The sequence below is a fragment of the Neopelma chrysocephalum genome, unplaced genomic scaffold (genome assembly GCF_003984885.1).
Source record: "Neopelma chrysocephalum unplaced genomic scaffold, ASM398488v2 Primary Assembly neopelma1_96814, whole genome shotgun sequence".
In the NCBI taxonomy this organism is placed as follows: Eukaryota; Metazoa; Chordata; class Aves; order Passeriformes; family Pipridae; genus Neopelma; species Neopelma chrysocephalum.
Genome location: NW_020925458.1, coordinates 1654927 through 1677834, shown reverse-complemented (window position 1 = coordinate 1677834; position 22908 = coordinate 1654927). Strand labels below are relative to the sequence as shown.

General features: G+C 37.9%; 2 protein-coding genes across 6 annotated transcripts in view; one reads left to right on the top strand and one right to left on the bottom strand.

Annotated features, from left to right (window-relative positions):
* The window catches only part of JAK2 (Janus kinase 2), an 85881-nt gene extending 62973 nt beyond the window's left edge, over positions 1-22908 (bottom strand). For 2 of the 5 annotated variants that reach the window (XM_027709568.1, XM_027709567.1), the window contains exons 1-2: positions 22832-22908; positions 22240-22288 (exon numbers count right to left, since the gene is read on the bottom strand). The gene's annotated coding sequence lies outside the window, so the exon portion shown is untranslated. Of the gene's footprint in view, positions 1-15304; positions 15415-20344; positions 20365-22239; positions 22289-22831 lie in introns of those variants that run through there. The other 3 variants (XM_027709571.1, XM_027709574.1, XM_027709572.1) reach the window with 3 other exon arrangements.
* Positions 22525-22908, top strand: part of LOC113981912 — a 7199-nt gene continuing 6815 nt past the window's right edge. The window contains exon 1 of the mRNA XM_027709611.1: positions 22525-22782. Coding sequence (XP_027565412.1) covers positions 22525-22782 — 258 coding nt within the window. The remainder of the gene's footprint in view (positions 22783-22908) is intronic.

Genomic DNA, 22908 nt, shown 5'->3' with positions numbered 1-22908 from the left:
AGGCATCCTGCCACAATCAAGTTCTGCCAAAGCATTCTGTATTAACCTTTGGAAACATAACTGAATATAAATGAAAACTTGGGAAGAAGTTTTAACTACTCCTGAGAAGAAAATGCCTTCTCATGGATTATTTGCAAGGAGGCTGTGAGAGACACCAGATGGATGGGATACTCCATGGCAGGAAAAGAACTGAAATAAAAGCAGGAGCCTCAGTACAGGTAGAAGATGAAGACAGCACACTGAGTTATACCAGGGAAAGAAATCAAGAAAACTAGGAAAAGGGTAGATATTTGTCCTGCTTTATCTCCTGTACCTCTACATTGTCTCGTACAAAAGAGTATACAGGACTCTTCCATTTCCCTTCTATCTCTGTCAAATATGGTCTCTCCTAATGAGGTCTCAAACTCACCCAAGTAAACCATTTCTATGTCACTCCCCATCAAAGACCCTCCTTTCCCAATTCCCTTGGGTTCTGTGAGTCTGCCCAGCATTCCCAGGCTAAAAATCAGACACTGCAGAGCATACAGAAAGGATCACATCCCATACTACAAGGTAACAAACTCATTCCCATGATGTCCAAATCATAGCTACATGTAAGCAGAAATAAGAAGCAGGAATAGCAGCTATTAAAAATATACCAGAGGCGGTTGGGTGGGTCCCATTCCCCTGTCCCTCGTTCACCCCTTTCCTGTTCTGGAGGCAAGGAGAAATTATTATTTTAATCCTTATCAAATATTTCTTTGGTACTTTGCTCACTCCCCAAGCAACATTTACTTATGCCCTTAGTGGGCTGTAAAAAGCTGGTGGAGGAGGATTTGATCACATTACTGAGCCTCAGGGGTTGGTTACCAGGACTTTTAAATCAAGGATTTAGGTCATTACTTCCTCTTTAAACATGGGGAGTAATTGGGAGACACCTCAAAGGCAGCTCATGCCTTTGAGCATTACAAGTGTCACTAATGCTTTTGAGCATTAAAATTACAAGGGCCACGGTCCTGTTGCTGACATTTTCAGACCTTTTTTCTTACGAAGGCAGAATAAATGAAACCTGCAAAAAACATACCTAAAAGTAACAGAAAATAAGAGGAAGTACGAGAAAATACCCTTATGGGGAAAAAATCAAAGACCCTTTTTTCCTCCCTTTAGAGGAGGAAAAAAAAAGGGGTTTTTTTTGAGGAGTCTTTCAGTAGAGCACTTGAGCAAGACCAAGTTAAATCACCTCTTGAATCTTCCCACTGTTTGCGCAGTGAGAATAAATATCAGCAAAACTGACCTCTATTCCTGAATAAATTTGAGCTACCGTGACATAAGAGGCCAATGGTATCCTGGCTTGTATCAGGACTAGGGCAATGATAGTCTCCTTGTCCTCAGTACTGATGAGGCTGCACCCTGAATCCTGTGTCCTTCACTACAAGAAGGACACTGAGGTACTGGAGCATGTCCAGAGAAGGACAACAAAACTGGTGAGGGAACTGGAGTTGTTTAGGCTGGAAAAAAAAAGGCTGAGGGGGCACGCTATTGCTTTCTACAACAACCTGAGAGGAGATTGTGGCGAGGTGATGGTAGGTCCCTTCTCTCAAGTAATGAGTGACAGGTCAAGAGGAAATGGCCTCAGGTTGTGCCAAGGGAAGTTCGGTTGGATATTATGAAAAAATTTCTTCACTGAAAGAATGGTTAAGCACTGGAACAGGCAGCCAAAAGAAGTGATGGAGTCACCATCCCTGGAAGTGTTCAAAAAACAAGCAGACGTAGCACTTCTTGCTATGGTTTTCGTGGGCACGGTAGTGTTCAGTTGAAGGTTGGATTTGAGGATCTTCAAGGTTTTTTTACAGCCTTTATGATTCTATAACATGCTATGGATATTACCAATGACAGCATAAAGATTGTTTAGAGTCTCAACTACTGACAAATGTTACCTGTTGCAGAGCCAACTAGCCTCACTGAAAGAAACCAGAACAGTTAATACTTCCAGCAACACATTCCTCCAGAAGAACAAAGCTGCTCTAATCCCTGTGGTTCCAGCCATGTACCTTGTGATCTGCCACACTCATGTAGAATGGAGAGATAGCAAAGTAGCTCTGCTATTTCCTTAGCACCTGGAACATACAATGAGCCAAACTACAAATAATTATAAGCATCTGGCTTATATCCCAAGTACATACAAAATAGAACTGAAGAAATAGTTCTGCACAGTTCATCAGCTCACAGGTATGGATTTCACAGTTGCTCAAATTTTACTTGGGCAGTCTATGCAAACACCTGCTCAGACAAATTGTTTTGCTTCCTCCTGCACACAAGAAACTACCCAGTTTTACAACGAGTTTTTAAAAAACCCAGCAAGTTGTGTCAACTATTTCAGTTATTGATAACATAAATCTTTGAGAAGGTGTATAAAATACACCAATGCCAACCAATTTCTTCTCTAGTCAAACAGACACACAATCACTACTATGAGTCAGTGCCATAAAGAAGCACTGGTGGCCTTGAAGGACAATCAGCCCCTGACAGCTTTCGAAGCAGCTTGTCATTGCCTCATGTCTTGTCACAGACCTTCCACCCCAACATACCTTGCTTTTGTAATATGAGTGAAGGCTGTGCAGCCATACAGAAGTTGAAGAGGTCAAAGCACAGACTGCAGAGAAACAAACCTAGATGTTCAGAAGCACTAAAAGCAAGGGAAACACAATTAGCTGATTCTCACTTGTCGATGTTAAGTTAATATTGTTCTCTCTACTGCCTGATTTCTCAGCCATTCTGTCCATCTAGGTGTGAGAAGAGTTGTATTACATCAAACACACACACACAAAGTAAACCTTCCCACAATGGATAGTGCATGGTTTATCTATATTCACTGAAGCAGCTCTCAAAGTTAATGAAACGCACTTGCAGTACATCTCCTTCCCTCAGTTGCTTTACATACAATTATCATAATATATACGATGAATTTATGGGAAATTAGAGATAGTACCTGCCTTTCAAGCAGTTCCTTTTTTCAGTCTTTCAAAAGAATTCAAATTAAAGATAACTGCTCTTTTTACCTCAAGTACTCACCTAAATTGCAAGGGCCTTTTTAATTAATAGTATACAATTCTACAGCCAGTGAAGTACAAGCTTTACGATCAGTAAGTATCACAGCAAGAAACACTTTATCACAAATGATTTTGTGATTATTAACAATTTCCCTAAACTACCAATGTGATAAGCTTGAAAAATTTAACTTCCCTTTCATCACCAGTGTGTGACATGAATTTCTTGTCAACTGCTGCCCAGGTTCAACTGTTTACTGTACCGGAAAAGAAACCGTCAGAGTGATTACCACTAAGTTCCTACTTATTACTACTTAATACTTCTTTGGATTTTGCTTACAGTGGTTGCCCAGTGCCCACTGTAGACATACCAGATAATACAACAGCTTTCAACAAAACCTCTGTAGACTGATATTCTCTACTAGCATAGACAGTATGACAGAAATTAATTAGTGTTTATGGTAATATAATTTTCAAGTATGTAAACTTAGCAATAAAGATAACAAATATGGGCCATACTTTTTGGACAAAAAGATGTCTTGCATGCATTTTACACTACAGCCATACCTGTGTTCCTTTCATTCTTTTTTGTTGAAGGCTCAGAACAGGTATCTTTCCTGATTCAAATGCTGAACTCCTAAATACTGGCTTTCTTCCAAATAAGCCCCATTCTCTGGTCTTTAATGTCTCTTAGTCCTAAGAGTCAGAGGTACTTCTTTTACTTCTACAATGAAGGAGTATCAGTAACTATTTCTGGAACACCTACACTGCACAGTAACTACTGAAAAATGAAAGAAAAGCTTCATTCTTCACATCACACTTACTAGTTATGAAACACTTCTTTGTTAGCCTACCACTTCAATTTCTTTCAGTTATATAAAGCAGTCATTCCTGCTTTTCTTTAAACTGCTATCTAAAAAATCGTGACACCTGTAAATCCAACCCCAGTTTTGAAATATCTCTAGGTAACTTAGCAATAGCAATTAAGGTTCTTTTACTTATTTATGAACATACATTTATAGACATTTTGAAGTGGCTTTGACTTAATGAACACAAAGCTTACTCCATATACTTACTTGTCTTTTCCTCTCCTAAGCATTACACTCTAAACCTGTTTTTTGCTTACTGGCAGAAAAAGTATGTTTCAGAGTCACAAAGGCAGAGGTCTTGCCTTCTTCAATGAAACACCTACATGGATGGATGAGGGGAGAGCAGTGGATGATGTCTACCTCAACTTCAGCAGGGCCTTCACCACTGTCCCTCACAATTTCCTCATGGGCAAACTCAGGAAATGTGGACTGGATGAGCAGACAGCAAGGCGGATTGAGAACTGCCTGAACAGCTGATCCTACAGGATCATAATCAGTGGCACAGGGATTGTTGGAGGCCAGTCACTAGCAGTGTGATTAAGGGACTGGAACGTCTCTCTTACAAGGGAAGGCTGAGGGAGCTGGGCCTGTTCAGCCTCAAGAAGAGATGACTGAGAGGGGACCTCATACAAGGGTGCCAAGAGAATGAAGCCAGGCCCTTCTCAGTGGTGCCAAGCAATAGGAAAAGAGCCAGTGGGTAGAAACTGATGCATGGGAAGTTCCACTTAAATACAAGGATGAACTTAGTCACTGAGTAGGTGACTGAACACTAGAACAGATTGTCCAGGGAGGTTGTGGAGTCTCCCTCACTGCAGATGAAATTCAAGAACTGTCTGGACAGAATCCTGTGCCATGTGCTCTAGGATGACCCTGCTTGAGCAAGGAGGTTGGACCAGGTGTGGTCTCTTCCAACCTGACCCATTCTGTAATTCTGTGTTTCTCAGCTAGTGTCAATGTTTAGCACATTGTGTGATTTCAGAGTAGTTTTCTTTTTTAACTGCCTATGGAACAATTTTGTTACTTGTATTTATTCTGCACCTAAACTATGACAGGGTGACATGATTTTGGAGTTAAATCTCTTTCAGTACGTTTTTTCCAAGCCATTTGTTAGTTCACTTGCTTTTGAACAGGCATGCAGGATGAGACTGAAAGCACTAGCTCTTCTAACAGTTGCCAAGAATAAGTGCCCAGAAAAGATCTTAGGAGGACAAGCCCACAACAGTACTTTCCCAGTGTAGTTTCATAGTGATCCAAGACTCACAAACATTTTAAGCCAAGATGAATAAAAAGTCATCTTCGTGTTCTTTACAAACAACACCTGAAAACAACACCTTTCCTCTCTACAACTACCTGAAAGGAGGTTGTAGGGAGGAGGGGGTGTGTCTCTTCTCCCAGGTAACAAGTGACAGAACAAGAGGAAATAGCCACAAGTTGTGCCAGGGGAGGTTTAGATGGATAGTCAGGTATTGGAACAGGTTGCCCAGGGAAGTGGTGGAATCACCTTCCATGGAAGTGTTTAAAAGGCGTGGCAATATAGCATATGGGTATATGGTTTAGTGGTGAACACAGAGATATTGTGTTAATGGTTGGACTCAATGATCTTAGAGATCTTTTCCAACCTTAATGCTTCTATGAAAAGTGGTACAAAAAGTGCTTGTTTGTTGATCTTTACACTACAACTACTGTAGTCCTTGTTAAGATCACATTCAAGACTACATTCTATTCCTGTATCTTCAGAAAACCTCTTACCTGTGATTTAGTTGGAACGCTCTTTAATCCTTCAAAGGCATTGCGTTCACACATTCTACTAATTTCCTTCTTTCCCAATTTTAGAACAGTCAGACTTTCTACATCAAAGGTGTTTTATTCAAGGGTTTCACATAGGATTCTTTTCCCATATATTTTACACTAACACCACATTATTTGTATCTTTAGTCCTTTTCCTAGCACCATCACTCCCATGTCGCTGCCAAAAGCACACAGCAAGCATTTTGGACGCTGATCAAGACCAGCAACGTGTAACAAGGTAAGTGCTGTAATTGTGTGCTAGTTTTGACTGGGGCACAGTTAATTTTCTTCAGAGTAGCTAGTACGGGCCCAACAGAATGTTAATTTTGTTTGTATTAACAGAAGTGATTGTATTAATAATTTCTCAAAAACTTTGGAATTGGGAACATTTAGATATTCACTGTAGTCATGGTATGATCAGGTAGTACTAACTAATTTCTCCATCATCTGACAATGTGAAAACTCATTAACTTATCTGACTTTGTTTCCTCCTTTAAAATATGCTACTATTTATGTCATCATGGTCATAAAGGCAGATATCAACATCACTTCGATCCCATTCCATGTACTTCATTGTGCATGTTTTGTATATTTGTTTACTTTTATTTGAATTGTAAGTTTGGTTTGCCAAATGCTCTAACTCTTCTGTATCAGAAAAATGGACGAAAAAGTTGAATCTACTTTACAAATCAGAACTTTCCCAATAGGAGTATGCTAGCTCTTATTTTTTCCTGGTCTTCATGCTTTATAACCAGGAAAACAATTACATTTGGAAACTCAGTAGTGCTCAGATTTTTATTACTAGTCTCAAAAGGCCTTGGAACTGTATCTCCAATGAATGCATGACTGAAAATCAAAGTTTCTCTAAATCTGCAGAAAAAACAGCAGAGTTAAGAAAAAGCTGGTTCACAGCTGGAAACATATTCTCTTAGAATGAGATTCAAGGAAAATCTGAAAATAAAAGATTTCATATAGAAAAAAGGTTATGACTGAACTTTCTACACAGTAAGACATTTTAATTAACCACAAATATCTGTATAGGTTCAGCAGACTTTTGCAGGGATTAAGACTTAATATCCCGCTGCGTTCAGCTTCAAGAAACAAGAGAAAACCATACTTTAGGGAGGTTGTTATATACACTAATTAGAATCTCAAAGTAAAAATGAAAAGGGAATCAAAACTAAACAAGGTTATTTTCTACAGAGTTATGATTATTCATACACAGGTGCAATTCAGGCAAATATTTTCTTTGATATAAGACAATACACTGTTTTCATATAGCAACAATAATAATAATAAATAATGGCCCATCTTCGCGAACGAAGATTCTGGGGAAAGGTCTTTTTACCTTTCCAGCCTCCAAAATGCTGTATCTTATCTTTTATCTAAAACCACCACCTTTTAATGACCTCGGCAATAACTCAGAATCAACCTAATTAAAGAAATGAACTCTTGCTACATAAAACCTGCTTAGATTTATTAAGCTTCTAGCTGAGTCACATATTACTCAAATATTTATTATGTCCATATAGCTCAAGATGAAAATGGTTTAATTCAAATGAATTCAAAATAATTTTGTTGACTTCATAAGGTTTTGGCTGAGAGCCCAAGCAGTAAAACAGTATTTGAATCCTGATAGAAGAAAAAAAAAATTGGAAATCAAACTAAACAAGCTGCAGCTCAGTCAGATTACGGAGTCCAGCATGTTTGATTGTTGACTTGCTTTTTGCATATTAATCTAATGCATATTTCAATATGAATCCCAAAGGAGGAGGTCCTTTAGGTACATATCAGAAGCCAGGTCTCTAGTGATAATACTGAATCTTTCGCATACAGGTGTCTGGTTATTTTTAAATATATGGAACAAAAAAAAAGCCCACATGATCCAGCTGCAGGGCCTCTTTAAAAGTACTTGGAATTTGTCTGCTTCAAGAGCTGTAATCATATATGCAGTTATGATTGTTCTTTTGTTCTTAACATTTTAGGGACCTTATTTTATACTGAACGCAGTCAAATAATAAACTTGATGCTTTGATGAAAGCCACCTATATGTTGTGTCTCTGAAACAGTATTTCTTTGAATTCCTTCAACTACTGTAACAATACTGTATAACTAGGTGCAATTAATTTTGTCAGCTTAATGCCCACCCCTTGTCACTGCAGCAGTATTAGAAATGAAACAATGACAAATAAAAGCCTACTAACTTTCTTCACCTATGTTACTCCAATTAATTCAGTTGTCCTGATCCAATAGAGGATCGCTGCAGCACTGAAAACCCCATCTTGTGGAGCCCTTTGGGAATGTGTCTGCCAGGCCTCTACTGACATGGAAGAAAGTGTCAATACTGAAACTTTTAACCCTTCTTTTTTTTTTATCCCTCTCTCTTCTCAGTGTTTTCTGCCAGAGGACTTCATTCCTCTTGTTTATCAGGCTTATTTGTAGGAGGTGTTTATAGGAGTGACAGTAAGCTTCCACATACCTTCTCATCCCAGCCTTGCCAAATCCCTTCATATTAATGCCATCTACCTCACATTATTAGCAATTCTACTCTATCAGCAAACAAAAACAGTGAACGCTTGTATGGTTGTTCTCCTTTTTACTCTGCTTTCATGTGTTTATGACTGACATACTGGATGGGAAACTTGTCTCACTTCACTAATACAGGAGGTACAGCTAGACAGTCAAAGGCTTCACACACCAGAGCCCACATCCTGGTTACTGGACAACATGTTCAGTGAAACAGGTGTATTTTCCACTACGGTCAAAACAGATGAAGGGTCATTACATCTTATTCCTTTTACAAATCCAAAGCAGTCCTACACGTAATTTAACTGTCTTCATAGAGCTGCAGTTGCTCTCTAATCAGTCCATTTTGTACTGCCTTTGTTCAGCTACTGAGGAACCCCTTTACTGGCCCTTTATTTCATGAGCTTTTCCAATGCAGCAGCTTTGGACAACTGGTTAAATATTTTCTCTCTTTACAACACAAAACCAAATATATTGCCTATTTGTCCTGCAAAGCCCCAAAATACTTCTCAAGTTGAGCCTTCAGACCAGCAGTACTATAATTATGGCGGCAGATAAATCCCCTTCCACTCTTTCCTCTGGTTTTGGTCTTCCCTTCTCTTTGGTACACCAAAACCCTCTCCCTGCCCTCAAAAAGACAAAAGTTAAAAAAGGAGGGGGAAAAGAAGGGAGAAAAAGAAACCCACTTTTCTTCTTTTCACTTTACTCTATATCTATACTGTATGTTGTAAAAGTTCCCCACTTGAAATTCCTATTCCTTTGTTTATTCTATGCATTCTCCATTTCCTGATTCCTCCTTCCTTTCCTAGCACTGGACTCCTCAAAGGAACTCATTCCAGCCCTTTGAGAGGTCTAGGTTTTTTTTCCTTCTGGCAGAAGACAAAAAAGCCAGCTCTCCCTAGTATTTAATTTCCTTATCACTCATGAGCACGCAAGTTGCTTTTGGAGTTGATAATCTTCAGTGTCTTCTTGTGTAACGGCTGTCAAGTCAGTAATTTTAAATAATCCATTGAAAGTATAAATTATTGATCAGGCTATTGACATGATCACTGAACTTTACAAGACAGGATTATCTGCAAACAGGCTACATTCAGACTCACTACTAATGGGGAAACAAGCTAACTTAAAAATTTACATAAACCCTAAAATATACAAGAAAATATATCTATAAAAAGGTTCTAGAAAACTCATTTTTATGCTATCACTAAGGGCAGTGTTGCCAAAAAGAAAAAATGCCATTTTTTTCTTGTTTCTGCACTGCAAGTTACTTCACTTCTACCTGTGATAAAGTTTAGATTACAGTGTTACTTTCATTAGTTCCAGCACAATTAGTGAGCTAAAAATCATATAAGGTTTTTTTTCTCATCCTCTACTTTCTGTGGAAGAAACACACCACTGCAGATTTCAAATGACATGTTACTGAGTCTAGATATCATGCATCTGTTCCAAATAAATGATCTAATTATTATAGCAGTCTTGACAGCAAATATGTGATGCTCTTAAGTCAACTACGATTTTTAGGTTACAAGGGCAAAAATGAAAATCCGAACAAACTGAGACTCCCACATACAGGCTGTGTAATCCACAGCTGACCTGCCATTTCTTTCATTACTTGTACACACAATTTAACACTTTAAGTATGGTTGTAATCATATAATGAGATTTGCTAAAGCCAGACTTTGTGTCAACTTGTCCAACAGTAGCATTTTGATGATCTACTTGCTGAACAGAGATTACTTTTCAAATGTTTTGAAACTAACAGAAACAGTAGCATTAGTAATAATACATTTGAAATGTTCTAGTCATATTGTGAAAGCATATGAAATTCAAACAATTACCTAGATTAAATCCAATGTTCCATAAAACTCAATTTAAAATACAGAATTATTAATGTATTGTTATGTATGCAATCATACACTACTAGAGATTCCCTGTCATAAAAACAACAGAATTGTATAACATTTTACAGTAAATATTGCATGTACAACTGTGTGCTTATGAGCATACAATTGTTTCAGTAACAAAGTTATAATATTATGTAGCAATTCACTACCCAGTGAATTAGCACTGTGATCCATTATTTTCATTATGCCTTCAAAAGGACTTTGCCCATTACACAGATAAAATTTTTAAAAAGTTTGTAGGAACAAACAAGAAAGGAGAGATCAGAAATTATAGTTGCAAAACTAATCCTGTCCATGATCTGTGTGATCAGAGATATCATAAAACAAAAATGTTTATTAGGCTGCTACTTTATTCCACCACACAGCCTAAATAATGAAAGGACTACAATCTGAAATATGTATTTCTGCTCTTTCCTCAATTAAGAAACTAAAAAGGTATTGGTGAAAAATAAGTAAGGAATGTGTGCATGCATGTGTTAGATACAGCATTTGCTGGATAAACAAATTCTAGTTTATTGTAGAGACAATTTTAGTTTAAATTATGAAATCTTTAATGCTCACATACAGCCAGTGTCTGGCTCTCCATTCTCACTACATCAGCCTCTCTGAAATTTGAAATTATACAGTACTTTCCAACAGCTACAACCGCTAAACTAATGAAACATGCACAGCAACAGTTAAAGTTAAAAAGGTACATACAAGGCCTTGCACCTGTCTGCATTTCCAGTACAGAATCACTCATCCACCCACACCTTCACAGGAGACTCACTGTCACAACTTCACAGTGAAAGAAGTGAGGGCATTTATAACCTCAGGAATCACAAAATACTCTGAGTTGGAAGGGACCCACAAGGATCATCAAGTCCAGCTCTTAGGTGAATGGCCTACATGGGGATCGAACCCACAACCTTGGTGTTATATAAGCACCACGCTCTAACCAACTGAGCCAATTTCAGGGTTTCTTGCACCTTTTTACTTCTTCCATTATTCTTGTATTCAGACTAAACATCAGTTCTCATCCTGGCTACTGCCAAGCAACCTGCCAATCTCTCTTTTCCTTCCAGACAAATATCAATACTTCTCATTCCTCACACTTCAAAAGAAATTCTCATCACAATACCACACTCTTGCCCACTAAGGCTAACAGAACTGAGTCTTTGCACAACCTGTTTTTCAGAAGCAATTTGTTTCTTCCACTAACAAATCAAAACTAATTTCCTCTTCAAAACCATTTCAGTCCAACTGAAAATCAATTTTCCAACCTCCCACAGAATTTTAATATAGCTTAGCCCAGCCTGAAAACACAAACGTATTCACCATATAGTTTCTGATCTTAATATTTAAGTAATGTGCTTTTGGTTATTTATTTTCTTTCCATTTTACCATCCAGAGGCACTCAAAACTTGACTGGGGAGTTTGCTCAAGCAAATCTGAGAACAATGGATCCAGAAAGACAAAAGGGCGTTTCAGCAATGTAAAATGAAAGACACAATACTTGGCTGGATTTGGGCCCTGAAGTTTGGTTCCAAGTAGGTCAGATGTTGACTACCGTCAAGATCAGAAAGCAATCTTAAAACATACTTGATTCTGAGAACAGAACAACTAATGGCTCTTTTATTAACAGGACAAAAGGAAGGAATGTAAGAAAACAACAAAGCCATAACAGGAGAGATGTGGCTGAATGTGATGGAAAAGTTCTGAAAAAGAAGAGTAAAGAGACAGTAAGAAAGTGACAAACAGAGAGGCACCTGGAGGGATGAAGCAACAAAGCCATTCTTGCTCTCTCCTTATTTTAAGCCATTTTATTTCCAGAATCCTATTGAGTTCCTGTAAACTCACCTCATGCTTCACTACTGCAAGAAAGGAAAGCAGCAGTATTTTTACTGTTGACGTAAAAGAAGAAAATTCTTTTTCTTACAACACTGGACACATAAACATTTAGAAACAGTAAGGACATATCCTGCTCTCCCAACAGTGTCTCTGACTGAGACTGCCTTCTTTTTATTTATAGGTTAAAATAGTTATCTTGTGTTTGGCGCAATATTATTCATATTAGGAAGTCCATTTTTACAATTTAACTTTTTTTCCTACCACCTGCTGTGCAAGCTTACCAAATGAGGCTAGAAGACCATTTAACCTGGTTGCTGCATCTTGTATGTTTTTGCCAGGGAGGCCTTAATTTTTTTGTTTTTGTTCCCTTAGACTCTCTTTCTTCTTCTTTATGTGTCATTGGTGAGGATGATTTCCCACCTTATTTCCCTGATAGCAAGGGGATCTCCAGCAGTTTTGTTTCATTAATTTCTTCTAACAGCTCAGTGAGTAACTGGAAATTATGTCTAGATGAGAAAGGTACTGGACCAAACAATAGATAAGTGTTCTAGAATCACTGTAATGTATTATAACAAATTAACTATTAGATGAGAAATTATATTTTCTTTTGAATCAGAAATAAGCAAAGATTGTTTCGACTAATAACACTATAGTGGTAATTCATGTATGCTTACCACCTCCGAACAGATACTTCTCTCTAACAGGGGAAAGCAATTTTGCTTTTGCTTAAGAATCTGGGATTTCTTAAAATGTCTTATTTCGCCTTTCAAGAATAATCAAGAAATAATAATAATTTAGGTCATCTTAATTCAAGAAAAGGCAGCAATACGAAATTTACAAAGCAATATCAACCAAAAAGAAGGCAAGTGTTCTAACATTACCTAAATAAGTAGCTCCTCAAGAGCAAATCTTAGTAAGAAACAGAAGAATTTTAGGCATAAATAATATTACTAGAACAAGCTCTTACTAAACAAATTTAGACATCATTAAATGATGCAAAACATGGCATACTGATTCATCATACATTTATGCTCCTCAAGGGAAGAAACTTATGTTCCACAATTAACTTTATTAGTAAGCAATGACGTTACAGAGCAACCATTAAGAAAGTCAAATATTAAAACTAACTCGACTTGTGAACTCGTACTGAAGAATCCAGCTTGATGAAAGAACAAAATTGCACTGTCATACCCTTGTAACTAGCTACAGGAGACATTAATTCCAGCAAAACAGAATCCACTGGTCAAGTGGTTGAAGTTTAATGACTTGACAAAAACAAAAGGCCATAACACTCCAAAAGTTCCAATTGGTTTAACAGTCCATGAATCTCAGAGAAGCAAAGTGAATCAAAAGAAGAAAAGACAAAAAAACCACAACCCCCCAAATATAAATATGTGTATTACATGCATGTAATATTATAATGTATAATTAAGTACTCAGCGATCTAATGGCAACAATTTGATTTATCCAAATTTATTTGAAATAGCTTCTTTAAGTTACGTTTGAAATTTAAGAGAACATTTAATATAAACCACTCGTGTTGCATGTTCACTTTTTAAACTGTTTCACATGTTTAATCACTGAAGAGTCAAATAGTTCTTTGCACTTGTTTTTAATTAAACATGGCACATTATGATGCATTTTTATGTAAGAAGAGATGGAACTTAATGAGTTCCATCTAAACTTGGAGTTTTAATTCATTACATTATGCTAAAAAGTACATCGACTGTAGTTCTCAATATAGTAATTTTTAGCTTTTTTCTAGCATACTGCATTTCAAAAATTGAAATGTAACAAAAACATAAAACTTACAAAAAAATTACAGTTGACATTATTAAATACAATACTTATAAAGAAATGCTACATGACCAACTAAATTTATTAAAACACATTCGTTTTTTCAAACTGCACAGTTAATCAGAGGGGAAGCACGGTCATTACATGAACTGAACAGCCTGTTTCTGGTCACAATGTCCTTCAAGGATTTCAACCAAGCACAGCTCATCATCTTATGGTTATTTTTACACATAAACTGGAGGAAGAAATTGCTCCCAGTCTGGTTGTTGAAAAATCTCTCAGGACCACCTACTGTCCTGGCTTTTATTTAGAAGTCTGCCAATATTCAGATCTTACTTGAATTTAAAATTCTGTGTCCAGGCCCTATCCCATTGCCCCAGCACAGAAAAAAACCTGACAAACAAGAACAAGTTCACAAGAGGGGACACTAACATAGGTGGGGACTGTAGCACAGACCCTGTAAGTACAGACAGGAGAATAGGGCCTATTCTACCTGGAGAAGATGGGAGGAACTGAACAGCAGCCCTGGCCACCAACAAGGAGGTTATTCAGAAGATAGACCCAAGCTCTTCACAGGACAAGAGACAACTGGCACAAGTTGAAGCACAAGATGTTCAGAGAGGATGTAAGGAGAAAGTCTGACATCCAGAGGAAGTCCAGCAGTCAATGTGTTGTCTCCATCCTTGAAGGGTTTTGTGACCTGACTGGATACAGCTTTTGTACCCATTATGATATCATTACTGACCCTGCTTTATGCAGAAGTTTGGAGCAGAAACCAACTGAGGTCCCCTCCTCACCTAATTATTCTGTGATTCTATAAGTACCATGTCTCCAAAAGTTACATTGTTTGACTAAATCTAGGCTTTAGCAGAACTGTAATAATAACCTCCAAAAGGTTTTCTTTAAAACAAAGAGTAATTTAAAGAAATCCTCTCCATCTCATTATCTGCCTGTCCACTGAAGTTCAGGAATGATATGCTCTAGTTTTCATTCAGTGTGTCCCCTTAGCATGAAAGGGGTCATCACTTTTCCTGGCTTCACACATATTTAACCTATTAACTGTATGATAAAACAGCACTCAAGGTCACTTCCCCTTAGTTCTCAGTCAAAAACACTTCAGCTACATTGTGACAAGTCAAAATAATAGTGAGTTTCTTAGTCAAGACATACTACAGATGTGGAAGATGGAGAAAAGTAATTTGACACATTACCACAAAGCACTAAGTGCCTTGCATGCTGTTTAAAAGTAAAGCTTTTCCATTATTTCCAGAAATGTTTTCAAGTAATCTAAATGTAAAGCTGTCCACAGACCTTTCACATAAGTTGGTAGAAGAGTCCACAAGGCTACTGAAGGGATAAGAAACTAGACAGACAATACCTTCTAGCACATTACGGCATGTGGTTAACTTGCTGTAATATCAGGTAATGACAAACTTCAGATATCCTTCTAAAAAGCCTAACCGTAAGAAATACTATTTCATCACCTTGCACAGTCATAACAACCGCACAACCACAGCACAACAACTTAAACTACAAAAAGAGATGTTGTGTAGTAACAACTTACCCAAAAATTTTTACCTCAGGTTCAAGAGTTCAAAAAAGCTATGTATCAAAACTCACCAAACCATCGTAAAATTGACAAATCCTACAATCTTTTTAGAAAACAAAGTAAATACATTTTAACATTCCAAAGTGAGTTTAAAATTCAGTTTTGTGAGTTCACAGGCAAAAATACTGATAACCTATCGGTCTGAGCAAGTGGAAGAGCTCGGAGAAAATAGATCTGGAAAAATCCAAGCCCAAGAAACTTATGGCACAGCTTAAGCCTGCTGCAGTCTAAAGATATCCTTCTAAACACTGTTAATACACCTGAACCAGCCTGGGTAGCAATGGCAGTGCGAAACTTTCAGTATCCTGTGTATTTGCACTGCTCTGGTTTCCAGCTGCTGAAACACGAGCTTGTTCTGGTACACTGATGTGTGTTAAAATCACACATGCAACTATATTGCAGACATAGCTTCAAATTTATTTGGTTCTGACAGATACTGGTGTAATCTCATTAACCTCAACCAAATAAACCTCCTGGTTTATTTATTCTCCACTTTGACCCAAGTCTATTTCATCACACTGCTTTTAGGTCTGCCAATGCAAAACAATGGAAAGCGAAGATTTCAGCTCATTTTTACATCTACCTAGCAAAGGGTCATTTTACGTACGTTTTACGACATTTACAGTTTTGCATTCTTATTGTCACAAACTGAAGTCTAATGTGCTGCTCTCTGGCTTCTGCAAGCATGCTTCTGAAATGCTCATTGGAATTCAGTGCAAGTACATCATCCTTTCAACACCCAAAACACCATTTTAGTGTGCTAAGCTCCAGTTTTAGGGACCAAAAGACCCATTGGAATAAAATGCCCTCAAGTTAGCCAGCTAACTTGAAATCACCCCTAACCAAAGAAGCCAGGTTAAGAGAAAAACAACCAGAAGTACCTTTTCACAAGCCCCCAGATAGCAGTTACAAAAGTTTATGAAGACCCAGGTATACAGCAATTAAAAGATAACCATGCACCTATTTACACAGTTGGTAGAGTAGTTCCAAAGTCTCAATCTTTTGGGAGCCAGCTGTTGGACTGACACATGCTTTACTGCCCACAGCCGAGGATCTAGGTCTTGTGCAATCCAATGCCCTCAGATTCCACTGGGAACCCAAAATTTCTTTTGTAGCTGAGTCCATCTTTGGGGTTATCCACAATGCAATTACACAATATTTTCTCTGACATTGTAAACCAGCTTAAGAAGTTATCCTGTCCACTGTCCTCCATGCCATTTGTTCCAAAAGAGAAAAAAGAAATTAATTTTAACTTAGGTCACTTGTGATACAGTTTACAGCACAGCTCTACAAAGAGCTGTTGTGTTTACATAACTGACAGAGCAGCATATTACAGTGTTTTTGAGAGGATGAGAAAAGTTTTGAGAATCAGAGACAGTTTAAGAAACAGTTAATGCACATCATGAAACTACAACCTCTAATTTACTCTTACATCTCTGTGACTTCATGGTTTTCCATTTCTGACAGAAAGTCCAAAATTCTTCGTCTGCTCGGATTCCTACCCATTTTCCCCAGCATAAGGAATTCTACAGTCCTTTGGCCATCAATTGCTAAGTATGCTTTCAACTGCTCCAGAGAGCAAAACCTCAAGGTAACGAAATATGAAAAAAAACCAAAAGAATGTCATTGTTTTACTCAGTGCAGAAATCTGAAAACTATGCACAGCAATCTGTCAACATAATAAAAAAACTCATTGCTTAAAAACTGCATATTAATACTAATCTTAATATGCTGAAGTGGGCATTCAAATTTCATACAACTAATCTGAAACTCTAAAGAGGATTTTACAAGACAAGAAAAATTGAAGACATTTCTATGTACATATTATTATAACACATCCCATATTAAAATAAAATTCCCAGGGATTCAAAAAACTAATCATAAGAGAGAATCTGCAGTGCCAGTGCTGCAAATTATGGCAAAATAGTTTGAGGCATAAGATTTGAAATGCCAGTTATAATTTCCAAAATTAATTTGTACAAGAAGCAATTATCTCTATGAGGTACATTTCATAGTGAGGGGAAATGTCTTTAGTAGTTTGATGATGAAGTTGAAAACAATGCAAGCTTTCAAGTTCACCAATCCTCTTGGCACAACCTATAAAATGGGAATGGTTTGGCTTTGGGTCCAGTTTTGATTCCTTCAGCTATAAGGAAGTGGTTTTAAAGGTTTCACTTACTTCAACTGCTTTTACTCCCTCCATTTTCTGAAGATTACACTTTGCCTTCTTTACCTTTGTAGACTATATGACTGGAATAAGAATGTTTTTGATTCTGCTTATCTCTGAGGGGATGCCCCCTCATATGACCATTTGCTATTTGGCCCCAACTCCTGATTTCCAACTCCCACAGGAGTACTCCTTCATTTAGATGGGATGCAACAAACACATTAAGTGGCTTTATATCCCCTCTGCATCTCAGAAAGAAGTATAGAGCTAGCTGGGGATTGCTGTCCCTTGTAACTGTATTGAAGTTAACTTATGAACAAACGTAATACAGCATTGCTACATTTTGCAGAATCAGCAGAAAACATTAAAGAATGTCAGAGAAATGCAGCAAAAGGGAGAATTTCTGCTGGCTTATTGTATGCAGTACACTAACTACATCATACATAACAGACCTTGTTTTTTTTCTGAACATGATCCTACAATGTGAACCTTCACTTGAAAGCTGTATTTTTAAGAGGCTTTTGTCTTTATAATCTCAGAGCCTCCTATACTATTTGATTACCTCAATAGGTTTCCAAAGTACCTTTTCAACTCACAAAGAAACCCTCTTTTATGGGAATTAATGTTTGTTTTCCAATAGTCTTTGTCCTCAAATGCCCTTGCATTAGTCTCATAGTCAATTTCTATCTAATACATTCAGTATAACTCAGACACCACCCACGGCCCTATCTCCATAACTGAATCCATGCAAGCAATCTCATCATTTCATGTTGGACTTAAAAGGGTTCCCAATCTAAATGCACTTGAATAACTCAGGCCTCTAAATGTTTTTAGAAATACAGGTACCAAATTAACTGTATATTTATGTATCAAGATTGGATATTTAGAAGGCAAAATTTTTCTTCCCTTAAAAATATCTGACAGTACTAGAAACTCAAGCTGTAGCCTGCATTGTGACACATTGAAGACTGATAAACATTTTGGTCATAACTATGAAACCCTAGCAGTCAAGCAAGACTAATAGATAGCAAAGAGAGAAAATATTCATTTAAAGCACACTAGACATGTCCTTTAAGATCTGTTATTTATGCAAAGCGTCAATGCTAGACTAGGAAATGTTAACACTCTTCTAAACTATTAACACTCCCCCTCCCAAAAACCTCCAAAAAAAAGTCCTCATCCTCATACACTGTTTCTGGTAAACAGTATAACTTAGACTGTGGAAAAAAAAAAATCTCACAAACTGATTTAAATTGATTTGATAATTACTCTCATTAAATGCTACAAAAAAGAAATCCTTGAGACTAATAAAGTCACATAAAGAAGCATTTTTTGATTTTTAATTAAACATGCAAATAACTTTAATCACAACACCTTGAACATGTATAATAAATTCATTTATTTAAAACACTTGTAAAAGATTTTCTTAAGGCCTGAAATCAACTCCAAGGGCTCAAGCACATAAGCAGAAAACGATAAGGGAATATCAGTTAAGACAGCTCCACTGGACTGTTAATAAAAAACTTTACGTCACGAACAACACATGGATCAAGAACAGGTGTAAGTATCAGAAAAGGTCCAACACGGGAATGCACACAGAGCAAGAAATACCACACCATATATATTTTTGCAAGCATATAAGCACTTTCAAAGTCCTAGCCTAGAAACAACTTTGGTGATAACTGGCTTACATGAGACTTGAGCAGGATCAAAACTGAGAGCTAGCCAAGCAAAAAAACCCAAAAGACATTAGATGCCAACAAACACAAAATAATAAACTCCTGAAAGAATAACTTGCATTTATTCCCACATGGCATTGAATTTTGAGCCAAGTGTAAGCAGATAAACAAAACAATCGTGCACAGGATGTGCAGCTCAACAGAATCTCTGCTTAACAGAGATACACAAGACAAGAAACAAAGCGTTCCAATGAAAATAGGAAAGAGACTGAAAACATTCTCAATTCACCTGGAATACTGTCTTTTGTGACATCAGAAAAAACACAGAAAACTAGAATCATAGACTTATATGAGATATGAACAAATGCTAAAGATTCTAGGAAAAAAGAAAATACATACACACACACATATACCCCCTCCTCCCTCCGCCACAAAAAAACACCACACAAAACCAGAAGACAGCCAAGAAGACAGAAAATCAAAACACTTTGAGCTAATGCCTCTTTTCCTAATAAAAGGAAATGTGCAACCGTTATTTAAAAAGCAATCTACTAACAACAACAGGAACTCGGTAATACTACTGTGGAAGTCATTGTCAAAGACAGATGCGGAGACAACTCACCTCATAAAAGGACAATGCTTCTATTGATTTTAAATCAATAGTTACCTGCATTAGATTGGACTTTTTTTCTACAAATCAAATTTAAAGATTCATGTTTGACTGTGTGATACAACAACTGCATAGTCAAAATTAGATAGACAACTGCCTTCCAGGCAACTCATTCTACATAACGCATGGGGATTATCATTGTCCTTGTAAATCAGAAGCCTCTGCAGTACTGCATAACTCACAGAGCTTAACACTTGAGTGAGGCATCACCCTTTTTCTTCCAGCATCTCACAGGCTGCAACTGACAGTGACAACATACCTTGCAGTGGCACCTTGTAGCACTTCACTGCATTAGGAGGCATATAACCTGCTTAAGTGACAGATGCAATGTACTCTCTAGATGAACACAGCATGCAGCACATATTTGTACATGGCAAAGAAAACTGACTATAGTTCCTCCAACAGAACTAATATAAAGAAGCCTCATTGTATATACATATTTTGTACTGTTTTAGAGGTCTCCATAAAGACAGATCTACCTTATGCAATAATCTGCAAAGTCTCATATCCAGAAATTCCAGAAAGCTCCCCATTTACCTTCATCTGAAGGTAAATTGCATCTGAAACAAGTTAGAGAAATACAAACGTAAGCATGAGCTCAAATGTTGACTCAGATATTATTAGTATTACTCATATTAGTCATCTAACTGGTCTCATGCTGAGAACCCTGTGGGTGGACATATGAATACATAAGTAACCCACCAAAATCAGTGCACAGCTAGGGTCAGAGGTTTTGAAACAGCAGCTCTATTAAGTTAAATGAAAAAAATATAACTGTGTACTGCCTAATAAAAGTGATAATATTTGCAAGCAAGCTTAGGTAAAAAGTTGGGGGAGGTTATAACAAAAATGCAAACCTGTAATAGAACAAGAGCACTAGTATAGGATAATCTGGGTTGAAAGGTACCTCAGGAGGTCATTTAGTTCAACCTCCTCCTTTAAGCTCCAGTTATTTTTATTAAAAAAGACATAAGATTTTGGTTGCCCTCTTCCAAATCAGTTGGGTTTTTTTAGAACACCATTAAAACAAGTATTTGTTTTATTATTGCATGGTCAACTACATCAATTGTTTTTTAATGAAAGTTTTGTAACATTTGATGGTAGTTCTCTTTTATTCATAACCAACACCATTTAATTAATGTCTCTGTTTAACATTACTACATTTCTGAATTTTATTTCCCTTTTAAAGTTCTTTTAGAGGAGATGCTAGGTTGTTTCTTGTAACTGCAAACTTCGTCACTTAGCTTTTTGTTTACATAAGGTCATACTGTAAAAATGCTCCAGAGCTGAGATAAGAGACCAATGGCAAAGCAACAACCCTGTTCAGCAACTGCTTTACTTACAAATTCAGCAAGAAGATGCCACTGCTAGTACAAGATGGTAGTGACATTCACTGCAGTAGTATTCTGTCATCATGCGTAACATTACCTCCACATAGGTTAGAAATGGTTATTCCACAGAGATTTCAACCTTTTTATTAGCCTAATCATCACTCTGAACAGCTACAAGTGAAAAGCAGTAACAGCCTCCTTTCATTTTTCAGTTCCAGTTCCAGTCAGTCTGATTTGATCAATAGGGATGTTGAACCATTTTCTGCATTCTGTGAACTTCTTGTTCATCACAACTTCCTCTCTCAGCAGCAAATACTACTTCCTCATGTTGCTGTTGCTGGCATTTACAAAAATTAAAAACTCTGTAAATAACTGAAATTTAAGGCTCCTCTGGAAAGTGCACCACTGCTTAAAATCTCTATCATTTCACACAACAATACTATAGTTGTTTAATACAAAATTCTCTATTTACACCCCTGAAATCACTTGGGAGGTACTCTCATTGAGCAGAAGACAGCGATGGCTACTGTATTCCTACTGAATCCTCAAATTACTGCCACTGACCCCAAAAAGGGAAGATAAATGGGCAGGCCCAAGGAACATCACTACAATATTACTCCCAAATCACGTACTAGAAAGACTGAGGGGGGGGGGGGAGGAAGAAAGTTAATCAAACTGTTCCAAACTACCTTTAACTGTGCACAGAATCTCCCTACAATCTCCTGTTAATTTTGATTTTCCTTAAAATACAAACTTAAGAAATACTTCTTTTTCACCTAAACTACATATACATTAAATTTTATTAACAATAGAACAAATTAAGAAGTAGATAATAAATTGGAAGGCTTTAAAGGGCTAAGATGTCAGAAACATTCACCATTAAGCAACTAATCTCAAGCGCAGAATCACATTTGAAACTGTAAACAACCATCACAATCTTCCCAACTGTGTTTCCTTCTGCCCAACAACCAAAAGGAATACAGTCGACGTCTCCCAGCACAAAACAATTTACAAATAACCAAAGGAAGGTGTCATTTGCTCACCTGTCACTGACTGCAGAGGTGACAAGGCCACAATCAGGTTCTAATTAGACTTCAGTCGCAAAAAGAAAAAAAAAAAGACTCTGAAGACGTTTTATCTGCAATTCTTTTCTTAAAAACCATAATCTTATGAAAATGAATTTAACTCGTAACCCACACCTAGGGGAACATTTCCCCACGCAGAAGCAAATTCAATAGAGATACACGGAGAAAAACCACAGATGTGCTTCTGTGCCCGTTTGCCCTCCCCCCTGCAACGAGGTTTTATTTTTTAATTTTTTTTTTTTTATGGCACAAGTAAGAATTCTCGAGGAAGTTCTCCCGCACACACAAACACGCACCACCTCCACCGACGAGGCGCGGCAGCCGGACTTCCAGCTGCTCCGCCGGCCCGGCCCGGAGCCCGGGAATACTGTTTACGGAGAGGGAGGGAGCAGCGGCGGTGCCCCGCACACCCCTCTCGGCTGCAGGGCTGCCCGCGCCCCTCGAGTGCCCGCCCGCCGTGGGGGAGCCCCTGCCCGCGGGACGGGACGCAGGACACGGCGGGTGCAGCCGCCACCCCCCACCCGCCCCGGGCGGCGCCGGCCCCACTCACCCGGCGGCGCTGGCGGTGCAGCCCGGCGCGCAGGCAGCGTCCGCCCGCTCCCTTCCCATGCACGGCGGCGCCGGCGG